The 14857-nt window shown below is 38.4% G+C and overlaps 2 protein-coding genes across 5 annotated transcripts in view; both read left to right on the forward strand.

Annotated features, from left to right (window-relative positions):
* Positions 1 to 14857, forward strand: part of Sncaip (synuclein alpha interacting protein) — a 147744-nt gene that overhangs the window by 59298 nt on the left and 73589 nt on the right. The gene's annotated exons all lie outside the window — the stretch shown is intronic.
* Positions 7046 to 8017, forward strand: LOC143399523 (uncharacterized). The gene has a single exon (XM_076856233.1). The coding sequence runs from the start codon at positions 7046 to 7048 to the stop codon at positions 8015 to 8017; it is 972 nt and encodes a 323-aa protein (XP_076712348.1).

A 14857-nucleotide genomic window follows, 5' to 3' on the forward strand; every position in this document is an offset into this window, starting at 1 on the left:
TTTAGTAAGGGTGCATATTGGAAGGTGGTAGAACCTTGAATAGGTGGAGCAAAGTGGAAGGTGATGGGATCCTAGGATCTGCTGACCTTGGAAGGAATTAATGTAGTTCCCATGGGATCCTGGTTAGTTCCATGAGTGAGTTATTAGAAAAAGCCAGACTAACCCCTCCTTTCTCTCTGTCTCTCTCTGACTTCCTTTTTCACCATGTGATCTCTGCCTTTCATACACACTTCTAACATAATATCGTCCACAGTGGAACAAAGCCAAGGGGCTGTCACCAAGGGCCAAACAAATAGGGAAGCCTGATCTTGGAATTTTCGCTTCCAAACCTATGAGATAAATAAACTTCTTTTCTTTATACATCATCCGGTGTCAGTTATTTTTCCATGAGAAATGGATTAATACAGTGGGCTCATAGGTTGCTTGTCATTTAGGGTCGTCCTTCACAACTTTACAAATCTACCCCAGGTAGTCATTTGTGCTTCTGGGTCCTTTTGAAAAAATTAGTGCATCATACTTATATGAAACAGTAGGGTTCATTTTCACATATTCATAAATGCATATAATACAGTTTTCCTCAATTCAGTCTCTAGTATTTCCTCTTTCCCTTTATTCCTCCTTCCCACTGATAACCCTTCCTCTACTTTATTGGTCTTTCTTCTTTTTATTTATTTATTTACTTAGTTTTTAATTGGCCCATTACAGTTAATATGGTTTAGATGTGTTCCCCAAAAGCTCATGTGTGAGACAATGCAAGAAGGTTTGGAGGAGAAATGATTGGGTGATAGCCTTAACTTAATCAGTGACTTAATCCCTGATGGGGTTAGCTGAGTGGTAACTGGAGGCAGGTGGGTGTGGCTGGAGGAAGCGGTTCATTGGCTTTGGGGTATATATTTGTATCTGGCAAGTGGAGGTCTCTCTCTTTCTGTACCAAATCATCCTGTGAGCTGCTTCCCTCTGCCACTCTCTCCACCGTGTTGTTCTGCCTTGCCTGGAGACCTGAGAAGTGGAACAAACTCTCTAAGGATCAAGACCTCTGAAACTGAGAGGCCTCAAATAAATTTTTCCTCCTCTACAGTTATTCTGGTCAGGCCTTTTAGTCATAGCTGAGGAAAAGCTGACTAAAACATAATTATATGTAAAACTGGAATGAATTATGATATGTTCATACCTGTGCATAGCATAATTTGGTTAACATCCTGCTCTAATTCTTCCCTTTTTCTACTGGTCCCCTCTTCCCTTTGGTCCCCTATTTGTACTCTACTGATCTCTCTTCTATTTTCAAGAGATGCACATTTTTCTGTCTAACTTCCTCATACGAGAGAAAACATTTGACCCTTGATTTTCTGAGTCTGGATTATTTCACTTAGCCTAATGTTCTGCAGTTCCATCCATTTACGAGCAAATGACATCATGTCACTCTTCTTTATGACTGAGGAGAAATACATTGTGCACATATCCTACTCTTCTTTATCCATTTGTCTATTGATGGTCACCTAGGCTGGTTCCATAACTTGGCTGTTGTGAATTGTGATGCTCTATATTTAGGAATATTTACTTTATGCCTGTCTGTTCCTATGCATGTATCATTATAGTATGCTGATTTTAATTATTTTTGGATAAATATCAAGAAGTAGGTTTTCTGGGTCACATCGTTACCAAAAGACTGTTAGTCTTCTGAGGAATCTCTATACTGCTTTCTAAAGTTGTTGTATTAATTTTCTCCCACAACAATGTTTAAGTGTAGTTTCCCCCCCACATCCTTATCATCAATTATCATTATTTGTATTCTTGGTGATTGCCTTTCTAACTGAGGTGAGAGGAGATCTCAGTGTAGTTTGATGTGCATCTTCGTGATTGCTAAAATGTTAAATAAATTTTTTTGTTTTGTTTTTTTTTTTAATTGGTTGTTCAAAACATTACAAAGCTCTTGACATATTATATTTCATACATTTGATTCAAGTGGGTTATGAACTCCCATTTTTACCCTGTATACAGATTGCAGAATCACATCAGTTACATATCCACGTTTTTACATATTGCCATACTAGTGATTGTTGTATTCTGCTGTCTTTCCTATCCTCTACTATCCCCCCTCCCCTCCCCTCCCATCTTCTCTCTCTACCCCATGTACTGTAATTCACTTCTCTCCCTTGATTTTTTTCCCTTTCCCCTCACATCCTCTTATATGTAATTTTGTATAACAATGAGGTTCTCCTTCTATTTCCATGCAATTTCCCTTCTCTTTCCCTTTCCCTCCCACCTCTCGTCCCTGTTTAATGTTAATCTTTTACTCATGCTCTTCCTCCCTGTTTTTAGTTGCTCTCCTTATATCAAAGAAGATATTTGGCATTTGTTTTTTAGGGATTGGCTAGCTTCACTTAGCATAATCTGCTCTAATGCCATCCATTTCCCTGCAAATTCCATGATTTTGTCATTTTTTAGTGCTGAGTAATACTCCATTGTGTATAAATGCCACATTTTTTTAATCCATTCATCTATTGAAGGGCATCTAAGTTGGTTCCACAGTCTAGCTATTGTGAATTGTGCTGCTATGAACACCAATGTAGCAGTGTCCCTATAGTACGCTCTTTTAAGGTCTTCAGGGAATAGTCCGAGAAGGGCAATAGCTGGGTCAAATGGTGGTTCCATTCCCAGCTTTCCCAGGAATCTCCATACTGCTTTCCAAATTGGCCGCACCAATTTGCAGTCCCACCAGCAATGTACAAGTGGACCCTTTTCCCCACATCCTCGCCAGCACTTCTTGTTGTTTGACTTCATAATGGCTGCCAATCTTACTGGAGTGAGATGGTATCTTAGGGTGGTTTTGATTTGCATTTCTCTGACTGCTAGAGATGGTGAGCATTTTTTCATGTACTTGTTGATTGATTGTATATCCTCCTCTGAGAAGTGTCTGTTCAGGTCCTTGGCCCATTTGTTGATTGGGTTATTTGTTTTCTTATTGCTTAATTTTTTGAGTTCTTTGTATACTCTGGATATTAGGGCTCTATCTGAAGTGTGAGGAGTAAAGATTTGTTCCCAGGATGTAGGCTCCCTATTTACTTCTCTTATTGTTTCTCTTGCTGAGAAAAAACTTTTTAGTTTGAGTAAGTCCCATTTGTTGATTCTTGTTTTTAACTCTTGTACCATGGGTGTCCTATTAAGGAATTAGACCCCACAATATGTAGATTGGAGCCAACTTTTTCTTCTATCAGACACAGTCTCTGATTTGATATCAAGCTCCTTGATCCATTTTGAGTTAACTTTTGTGCATGGTGAAAGAAAGGGATTCAGTTTCATTTTATTACATATGGATTTCTAGTTTTCCCAGCACCATTTGTTGAAGATGCTATCCTTCCTCCATTGCATGCTTTTAGCCCCTTTATCGAATATAAGATAGTTGTAATTTTGTGGATTGGTTTCTGTGTCCTCTGTTCTGTACCACTGGTCCACCTGCCTGTTTTGGTACCAGTACTTTTTTATATGTTGACTGGCCATTTGTATTTCTTATTTTGAGAAATGTCTCTTTGGACCTTTTGCCCATTTATCATGTGGATTATTAGGGGGTTTTGTTGGTGTAAAGTTTTTAAGTTCTTTTTATATTCTTGTTATTAAGCCCCTGTTGGAAGAGTATTTGGCAATGATATTTTCCCATTCTGTAGGCTCTATCTAGATACTCTTGTTTCCTTTGATGTGTAGAATCTTTTAAATTTAATTAAAAGCATAATACCAACACAGTGTCTGGGTCAAATAAATTATAGCCAAAATGAGCATTATTTTGTGTTATTTTATTATCACTCTTGTCATCATCATCATCATCATCATCAGAAATTATTTATAGATTCTCAGCTTTATTTATTGATCTTTTAGACTCCTAAGGAGGTTGGTAGCTATGCCAGTGTGTTGGAATGTTGTCCCTATATTTTCTTCCCTACATTTGCCAATTTTCTGGTCTAATTTCTAGGTCCCTGATCCACTGTGAGTTGATTTTTGTGCAGTGTGAGAGGTAGGGATCTAGTTTCATTCTTCTATATCAATATCCATTTTTCTATGCACCACTTGTTTAAAAGGTTATTGAACCGTTGTCAAGGATCTGATAACTGTATTTGTGTGCATTTGTTTTGAGTCTTCTAGTTTATTCCACTGTTCTTCATATATGTTTTTTTTAATTCCAACATCATGCTGTTTTTGTTACTATAGTTCTGTAGTATAATTTGAGATCAGGTATTGCGGTGCCTCCCATCTTACTCTTGTTGCTCAGGATTGATTTGACTCTTCTGGATCTTTTATTCTTTCATATAAATTTTAGGGCTGTTTATTCTAGTTCTGTGAAGAATGTCATTGGTATTTTGATGTGAATTGCATTGAATCTGTAGATTGCTTTTGATATTATGGTCATTTTGGTGATATTGATTTTACCTATCCATGAACATGGTAGGTTTTTTCATCTTCTAAGGTTTTCTTCACTTTTTTCTTCAGTGTTTTATAATTTTAATTATAGAGTTCTTTTATATCTTTATTTACATTTATTCCTAAGTATTTTGGGGGGCTACTGGGAATGGAGAAATTTTATTGATTACTTTTTCAGCAGTTCATCATTGGTGTATAAGAAAGCAATTGATTTGTGTGTGTTCTCTTGTGGATAGAGTATTTTTCCATTTCAAATAAAGCATCTTGAATCAAGTAACAGAATGCTTGTAGGACTTCATAAGGTACCAAACTGTAAACATCAGTATTTATTATTATTGGAAGATAAGGGGGAAAACCAATTACCATGAAAAAATGTTCATAACTTGTATATTATAAACTCAAGGAAAATCTTCTCAAAATAAGCGTGTTCATAGACTTTATCTGTTGGATGTACCAGTTATAAATCATTAGTGGGAAACTGAGACTAATTAGTAGAAAAATCTATAGTCTGAAAGTATGTGTGAAGAGAGCCTAAGAGCCAGTGGCTTGAACATCAGTCACAACTGGCTGGGATTGCTGTCTTATTCATCTATAACTTAGAACAGTTACTCTCTGGTCTTTTATTTCCTTATCAGTGAAATGAGAATGATATGAAAGATTACATCATATAAATTTATAAAGCATAACACCAACACAGTGTCTGGGTCAAATAAATTATAGCCAAAATGGTCATTATTTTGTGTTAATTTTATTATCACTATCGTCGTCATCATCATCATCATCAGAAACAGGATTTCCTACTTGACCGCAATTGGCATTGATATTTCTAAGGAAAGATAAGTTTGGTGTGTGGCAACTCTGAGTGGGTTAGCCATCTTTGTATACAATTAGGGGAAAAGGAATTATTAGGAAATTGCGAGTCCCTAACCCCCACCTACCCCAGCAGTGGAGTTGTGGGGTGTAGATTTTGTATCTGTTAATACTGTGATAACTCTCTTGCCACTTTCACTCTAGGAGTTTTTCATTTCCTTACTGAAAGGGTGGCAGATACCAAATACTGAGTTTTTTATACAGATAAAGTATCAACTAATTTCATATCATTCTAATCCATACCTTTTTTTCAGACCATTGTTGTACTTAAGAAAATAGCTTCCCTCCAAAAAACGTCTTGAATTGTAGTATTTGCCAATTTCCATAGTGTGCGTGTTCCCGACACTGCTAATTATAAGTTGTCAGCATGAAATCACTGAATTGTAAATCACAGAGTTGTGATGTACAATTCATTGATTTTGAAATCACTGAGTTGTAAAGAGGTAAGCACATTTGCTCACAACAGTGCAAACTAGTTCCATTGCACTTGTGGGTCAGGAGAAAGTTCCATGTTTTGACAGTGTAGAGTAGGATGATTGACAACAACACTTATAAGCAAATGCAATAGAGGAAAAGTACAGCCAGGATTCTTGTAAGATTTTCATTTAACTGATTGCATAGATGATGGTGATTCCCTAAGATTGTACCACCTAGTGATGTCACAACCATCAGTTTGTGTAATCACACTCTGTGATGTTCACACAATGATGAGATCAGATATCAAAGCATTTTTTCAGAACCTATGCCTATTGTTAAGCCCTGCATGACAGTACTGTGTCCTCAGAGTAAGTAAGATCATTCAGATATACTTGGCCAACAGGATTCATCCAGAAAGTGAGTTAATGTCAGGTTTTTTGAACAGTGTATTTCAATGCCATCTTTCTACCCTTGCTCTGAACTCTCCAGTCATACTTAGAAGAGAAGTCTTTTCCCAGCCTCTTGTTCTCCAAGCACGAAAATTTCTCTAATCATTTCCCAATTATTTAATACTTTGTTAACCAACAGTTTAGAAATTTGGTCATGGATATGATGTCTAGATTTATAAAAACATCTTCTTCCTTTTCTTCCTACCCCATCTTCCATCTGCCTTCTGTGGCTCTCTTTTTTCCTTTTTTGTTCCCCTACTTTCTTCACAAGTATTTTCTATCATCTTTTGTATTCCTAACAATCCCATGAGGTCATCAGAACAGGTAACGGTATCCATGATTTGCAAAAATAGTAAAGTACACAATACTGCACTTGTATAAATCTGTCATGTTATTCCCTTCAATCTTAATTTGATATTTTGTGATTTTGAATATTTTTATATTTTTTGATATTTCCTGGTGATTTAACCAGTGACCACCTTTCCTTTGCTATAATGAACTTAATTTGATTCTCCCCCTATTATTTTGAAAACTATATCATACTATGTCTAGGAAATTGCATTAGAGTACCATAAATACATTTCTGAGAACTTTTAATTAAGCAATGATACCTAGAACCTTTCATCATAGTTAAGCCCCTGGAGATGATATAACAGCATTCTCTTGGGAAGTCATTCTGTTTTCAGCTGCTCCTCGCTGGAGCAAGCAGAATTCTGTTATGGACCGATTTTGAACTGTTAAAGTATTACCAGTTGATGATTTTTTTTCAATATAGTGGATTTAAAAAAAAAAAAAAAACAAGAGATCTTTTTCTTAAAGGCCTCTCAAAAGTGTTCTGGAAGCCTAATGAGCCAAGCTGAAGAGAAAAGGTATTTGAAATACTGATTTGGGCATTTACCATGAAGCTCTCTGCAGACGTGCTTGAGATCATCGCTTGTGCCATTCTAATCCTTGTCAGCTTTGTGGGAAACACTTGTTTATTTTATTCTACAAGGAAGTGCATCTCTGGATGTTTGAAGACATCATTTCTTCTCATTTTCAGTCTTGTATTTGTCCACCTTATAAAAAACTTGGTGGTCAATGTCATGAAAATTGTGTATTCTTCTGGTATCGTGCTGGATTCAGCTGGCTGCAAAGTTCTGCACTTCACCGCAGCCCTGACAACTTCACTGGCCATCTGGTTCCTGTTACACTTTGCATTGTTCTACCACCGGAAGCTCTACCACATTGTCTACTGCTCCAGTGAGGCTGCAAACCTGGACCAACAGAAACATTCCCTGAAGCGGGTCTCTGCACTCTGGGTGGCTGGTGTGGCAGTGTACATCCCAGTTTTAATTTATACTAGAAAATCAGAATACCTGAACACAGGAAATGATACAGACTCCTTGTCGACTAACAGGATTTACATGGATTGCTTAATTGGCTTTGGAAACAAGCAGGTAGAGTTTTACTATGGGAAAATATTTTTAGTTCTGATTGATATTCTTCCCTTAGCTATCTTAGTCTTTGTCTGTTTCTGGATGTCTTTCCTCCTCTCAGAGAAAAAGAAGATGACATATGGTGACATCTGGATTGGAGATGATGATTCAGAAACTGAAATTCTTAGAGGGGCCAAGTTCAGTATTTTATTAATGTTGCTGATCACTCCACTTTGGATTTCTCACTTTATCTTAGTCTATTTCTTGAAAGACTTGGCAGCCTATGTCTTTATTCCAGCTGTTCTCACAGCCCTCTCTTCAGGCTTCTCTGCTCTCAGTCCTTTCCTGCTTATGTTGGTTAATTATAAAATGAAGTTGGTGTCTTTCTGTAACGCCAAGGAGGAAACACCCGCACCACAGTCTGTGAATGTTACTCTTTCTCCATATGCTTAATGGCCAAGAACTCAATTTTAATCCCCGGAAAACAGGCCTTGTGTTTGGAGGGTGCAGCTAAAGTTTTCATAGCCCTTATTAAATAACAGTTTCTGAAAGGACTGCTTGAGAATTGACTCATCTCCAAAATAGACTAACGAGGGAAACTGCTAGAGGAAGACATAAGATCGCTAAATTACTGCCTATAGAAGAAAAATAGTCATCACACCATTTGTTATTTAGGATAATACCAAGACTTTTTATGTAGCAATTCTAAAGTAACAACAATCACAGTCTGGAAATGAACTCAAAATAAACACTGTATTAAGTATTTTCTCTGTGCAATGTGTTGTATTAAAAAAAACAACAACATACTGTTGAAACTGAGGATAACATTTCCTAGATGAATTCCCAAAGATACTCCTGAGTAATCTTATGTTTTCATCTGTGTTTTTCTTGAAATGCCTCCACACATATTGGAAGTACATTAGGTAGGTGTGTGGTGTTCCGTTTTTGCACTTTTAGTAATAGTACCTCATGTAATCTGGAAGTACATTTTATTCATTGGCCTTACCCTAAGTATCTATAGTATATTAGGGCTAAATAAAAGCAATGAATTAAAGAATTAACTTGCTAATTTATACTCAGTGTGAATATGTAGATGTACAACTGTTTGGTCGCTACAGACAGGTAGCCCTCTGTCATTGCTTAAACATGAAAACATATATCAAACTATACTCTTTTATTCAGAAAAAAATGACATTTATTTTATACATGACTTATTTCCCCCTTTTGGTTATTACATTGGTACATTTACAAATTACAAAAGAACCGATAAAGTGTTCCTAATAATTTGGTTTCTTGATCAATAAAAGTAATCACATTATAATTACAATTAAAAATACATGGTTGGGTTTTTATTTTTCAGTGTAGCCATTTAGAGTGCTTTAGATATAGGGAACAGTTACTTTAAATATCTGTGCATACATTTGGGTCGGCATTGAATTCTTAGCTTATTCCTGTTACATTTTTAAATTTTCCTTTTTTATGACCAGACTTGAGATTTATTCTGCGATAGTTATAGTGAATGAGTATCTTGGAATTTGAGATTCCTTCTCTAAAAAGACTGCATTGAAAATTATAAATCTGGATCTCATTTACAAAAGAGACTTAGAACATCTTTGCTCTCATGAATATACTACAGAGGAAGTAAATTTTAAAGTAGCCAAGGCTTAAATTCTGTAGGATTGTGTGGGCCAATGTCTGTCCCTTACACAGCACTGGGAATTAAAAACAAAACAGATGGACGTAAGACCTTCTGAGATTTCCAGGTGGTCTTCATGGGAAATGTTCAGTGGAGTCCACTGAGGCAGTTTAATCAGAAGGGCACTAGGCATGGATCCTGTATAATGAAGTTAACATCTGGGGAGCTGGAGGATGTGGGGAAGAGGTCACCATCTTCTAATTAAATGCAGATGTAGCCAGAGCTGGGAATGGATGCTGATCTTAGGTTGTGATTCTTAACTGTGTTCCTGGGACCAGAAATATCAGCATTACCTGGGAACTTGTCAGAAATGCAGATTCTTAGACCCCCACCTTAGATCTATTAAATCAAACTCTGGACCAGAAATCTGTTTAAATGAGCCTTCTGATGATTCTCATTCACACTAATGTTTGAGAGCCACGAGTCTAGGGTTGCTTCAGAGTTTAATCCCCACAAACGATCAGAATGAAGCCAAGATAACTGACTCAAAAGGTCATCCTCAGTGCTCTCCATGCATATTCCTGTCATTTCTCCTTCTCTCTAAAGTGGGAACCAGGATTGCTGTCTGTATTCCATACATTTCAACAGTTACCAAACGAACAAATCCACTGTAGAAATAAGTAATCTTTGCAAAATCAAGAATAAAGCATGACCACCTCAGGTGCGCCAAAAATTTGGAACTTGGATTTGGATACTTTCCTGTGCATAACTAAGAATCCAGTTCCCAGATTATTCCATAGTTCATTTCCAGAAGCCAGTGCAAGACACAGTTGGCTTAGGCCCATACTCAACTTCCCAGTGGTAGAAATGCTTTCTTTTTCTTCCCAGATATCCTCTTTTTGTTTGGGTCTCATTAGATCAGCATTTCACCTTGTGGAATTAATTAATAAGCTTTCATCTGCAACAGAAAGTCCTATGCTCACTGAGTGAGCAACATTCCAGTTCTCTTTTAAAATTATTTTCATTTTAACGTTTTTGTTCTCTCCCTTTTCTTCTCATACTTTATTCAAGCTCCTGGTGGGATTAGGACAGCAGATGAAAGAGGATGAGCAAGTTTCACAGAGATTGTCATAGGTAGCACCCTCAAGAAGGATAAAAATTAGGACAGTCCCAAGGACTAAAGGACCTGGTTTGGTTTCCGAGACATTTCCCACTGTCCTCTCAGACCACACAGAACCTCCTCCTCTCTCTCTCCACCTTCTTCATTGTCTCGTTCCTCTTAACTCTTCTTGCTCCTTCTTTTCCTCTTCCTCCTTTTCATCCTTCCATCCCCTCCTCCCTTCTTCCTTTCTCAGTGTACCCCTCCAAACTTTGGTCTGAACTATTTCTTTCTGGGTGGTTTTGATGTTTCAAAGCATCCTATTCCGTTATAGCACCTTCAGAATCTCTGCAACTTCCTCTAAGATCTATCCTCAAAATGAAATCCTTCTCTTTATCTGCTGAATTTTTAAATTCTTGAGAGAAAAGAGAATTTTTTCTTCTATAAGGTTGATATTTCCTTAACCCTGCTTCCAAAGACAAGAGTTTCCCAATCCTGGCTGTCTTGGTTTCCTCACTGTGTCCTGATACATTGCAGTCCATCTAGAATGTGGCCTTCCTAAGAAGTGACCTCCAGAACTGAACACAATGTACTTTTCATTTTTGTGTGTGTGTGTGTGTGTTCATGTGTATTTTTTTTCTATTGTATATTCTTTTATTCTCTCTTGTACAGTTGCTGTGAGCATGAATTGTTCCCTTCTTCCAAGAAGATGCAGTGTTAAACTCATTTTAAATCTCTCTCTCTCTCTCTCTCTCTCTCTCTCTCTCTCTCTCTCTCTCACACACACACACACACACACACACACACACACAAATTATAATTATAAACATGCATTTCTTCCCTAGGCTTAAAAACTAGGGTCGACCCAAGCTCTGAAGTTCTAGTGAAAGTTAGTTCATTCTTGGTGTCAGAGTTCAGAAATCATGAATGACCCCACAGGACAGCACGAAGAAAACACATTATTCCTTCCCCAGGAGCTAGAGCAGGCTTAGTATATTACAATGAAGTCTTTTGTCTGATATCAAATATTCACTTGTATTTTTTCAAATAAGCCAGAAAATAGGATGTTCCAGGTTGTGCTCTGTCTATACCCTAGCTTTAGAAATATGGCCCTGAGTATTTCTATTTATCACCCCACCACTCTGGTATTCACCCTTCAAAATCTATTTTTAGAGGGAAAAGTATAGCAATAGGTGCTAGATCAGTCATGTTTCTAGAAATCTTCTTTCAGTATTCTCACCTCCAGGCTCTGCCCATGCTAGAACCGTTCCTAGAGTTTCTTCCTGCCCCTGCCCCTCATCCTTTAGCTTTTTGTTTACCCCAGGCAGGCTCCTCTCCTCTCCAAGATCTAGACCAGCTTCTTAGGTCCCTGTGTGTTTATGTAAGCAAGTCCATGTTACATTGTAACAGTGTGTTTTCCTTCCTCTCACTTTACACTGTGTGTACTGTACAGCCCTGCAGCATGTACACCAGAATATTCCACACACCAAGAGGGGAAAAGCCGCAGGGCTGTGCTTTCCCACTTTTTCCTTGTGTGTACTCCTTGGCTCTCCTTCAGTTGCCTCTTTCTGGTAGAAATTTCTTGCCTCTGTCATTTTTCTGCTTCTAGACTAGGCATTTAGTGACTGCCATGCTTCTGGCCACTGTTGAATCAAAGAGGGAAGGAAACTGAATCCAGCATTTGGAAGGAGATGCTTCCTTGCCGGCCAAGTTACTGAGCCAACGGGGACAACATTTCCACCCAAGCCTTCCAGTTCTTAGTTTGTGATTTTTTTAAAAAAAAGCTCTTACATTGAAGAAAGTAAGCTGAATATCTACATGCCGGCTTTCACACTGAAAATTTATCCCAGTGTGAATTTGGCAGGTGTGTGTGTGTGTGTGCGGGGTGGGGGAAGGGAGTGGCTATATTTTCCCAAGTGTTGGTGGGTTCAAGAGTGAAAAAATAAATTGTAATGCAAATCAGTTGAAGTTACCTCATGGCCAAATGTACTCTGCTCATTTATTTTGACAAGCCCAGCTTATTTTTAATTACCAAGACTCATAGTACACTGGTAAATGTAAGAATAGTGACTTTGGCAGAAAATGAGAAATGTGTGTAACTTGAGCCTTCAGAATGAGTCCATACTGACTCCTTGTAAAATGGAGTGAGGCGATCCATTTTAAAAGGAATTTCAGTAAAGCGATTTATGTGATATGTGACTATGGTCACAAATCAATGAGCCTTTTATAAGCCAAGCACACTAGAATGTATACATTAAAAGGGAGTATGGTTTCTCAAAGAAATTTTGTTGGCCACTCTAAGCTTTTTCCAGTGATGCTGCCATTACCCAACAGATTTCTTTGGAAGTCTTCATTTGAAATGATTTTTTTAGTCAGTTTTCTTTTCCAAACAACAACAGAAAAAAAAAGAAAAATCAAGATGTCACCCGAAAATCATAGTACTGGGGAACAGGGAAACATACTGTTTTCAGTGGCTTAGCTACTTTTTATGATCCCATTTGACTCTGTTACTTTGAGCTCTTTCCCAGGGGAATCTTCCTTTGAGGGGAATAGTGGGGCCATCTCTGAGGTCACCCATGAGAAGGTGACATGTTGTTGATAGACCCATCGGGGGCATGTGCCCCTAACATACACTTTAATAGGCATTGGAGGCATTTCTGCTCTTGGCAGTTTATTAAAGTTCTGTGAAAGTTGGAAAAGCCTACAGATGCTGTGCATGGTTGATGATTTTTTACTTCATGCTTCATCTCTCCAAGCCAAGCATCAGTTTGGAGTTGGGGTAAGTTTCTCCCTGTGCTTTGGGTGCATTCAAAGAAGAGACCAAGATGTCACCAGCAGCTTCCACGTAGCGTATATTCCAGCATCTGATTCTGTGTCCCCGTGCTCTACTATTTTTCTTCTTTCCTTTCCTAATAGTTTTTCTACTCAAATTTTAAAAAATTTCAAATTTTCAAATAAACCATTGAAAAATGTTTTCTTTACCTTTCTCTCCTACCCTGCCCCAGCCTAGCATCTTCTCTCCTCTCTTTAAAAAAACAAAACACAGAACACACTTACCTACACGAGTAACAAACTGAAAATTGCCAATGCAGTGAAGATACATTTAAAACAAACTGAGCTTGAAATGGGATGACTTCAATCAGTGGACAGTACTTAAGTCAGATCTTGGGAGATGTATGTTGAGGCGAGAGGGACTTTAAGAAGATAGAAAGCCCTCAGGAGATCTCAGAGAACCAGGGCTAAGTGACGCAGGTTGTAGGGCCAGGGCTGATGGTATGGGGGTGCAGTACAAATTTACAGATGACTAGGTCCTGAGATCTTGAAGGGGGCCCATGGCCAACTATGATAGGTAGCAAGAAAAATTTCATAGGAAGGATTTTAAGCTGAACTGCCCATTCTGGGAAGCCTGTAAATTACTTTTCACTCAGGCATAAACTCATCCTTGCCAGCCTGAGAAGGGGCAGCCCTCTTATCTCTGAGCTGCTGGTCTGGGTCAGATGGAGGATGGCTTGGGGTCTACCTGGGCTTGCCCTTGGCATGACTTCCCCTGTCCTCTTTGCTCTCAGCAGGAAAGTAGACTCATGTAAATATCCACAACAAAGCAAAGAACCCTCCCATCTTTTGGTTAGAAGCATAATCCCCACCTTGTAACATTATATTTGTGAAGATTTTCTAAGAAAGAAAACAGAGACTCAGTGAAAGCATAAATTGTGACCCCCAGCAGTAGTTTATTTGTAAGAAATTTTGTTTTGTTGCTGTTGTGGTATAAGAATTTAAAACCATCTTAAAAATACAAGTTTGGTCTTAGAATACAAATGAGGTCAACATTTTTGGCAGAAGACACCAAATGAAAAAGGTGGTGGTGATGATGGTACTCATTGTTTAATACTGAATTCCCTCTGAAGGTCAAACCCTTGAATACCCAAAAGGCCAGGGCATTTGAGCGTGTGACCCTCTGAGGCTTAGTCAAGACTAGGCAGGGCATATGCCTTAGTAGAGCAACCACAGAGGGGATCTGGTAAAGCACAGACCTCATAGATAGGTGGGAGCAGCTACTGTTGGCGTCATGGGGAAAGTGAACCGATGTTGCAGTAGCTTCAGATACTTTAAAGCAAAGCCAGAAATTCAGAATCTTATGTGAAATCACCCAAGGTCTACAAGTTGGCAACTGATTCGATTTTTTAAAATATTATGAGGGCCAAACACATCACATCTGTGTGCCAGACTTGGCTCATGGGCCTCTGATGTGCCCTGTGTAGCTGAGCTTTCTGTTACAGCACACATGTTGGCAGTCAGAAATGGGAGTTGCTGGGTTTCCACTGCAGATTGGTAGGAGGTGGCAGAAGAGAAGGATGAGCAAATCCACAAGGGTCTAGCTTTTCTAGCTTAGTTTCCTCATCTTGTTTCATCTTGACCCGACCTCATCTTACTGCCTCAGAAGGGGACCCAAAGCTGGCAATGATCTGTGAAAGGGCAGATGAGAAAGAGGGAGACAGTAATGACCTCGGAGACAACTGTGAACTCACCCCTGACTGTAAAGAAGCAATTGGAAACATGG

Source organism: Callospermophilus lateralis, chromosome 5 (genome assembly GCF_048772815.1).
Source record: "Callospermophilus lateralis isolate mCalLat2 chromosome 5, mCalLat2.hap1, whole genome shotgun sequence".
Taxonomy (NCBI): Eukaryota; Metazoa; Chordata; class Mammalia; order Rodentia; family Sciuridae; genus Callospermophilus; species Callospermophilus lateralis.

Coding starts and splice junctions, on each gene's coding strand:
- LOC143399523 (XM_076856233.1), top strand. CDS start 7,046: ATGAAGCTCTCTGCAGACGTGCTTGAGATCATCGCTTGTGCCATTCTA.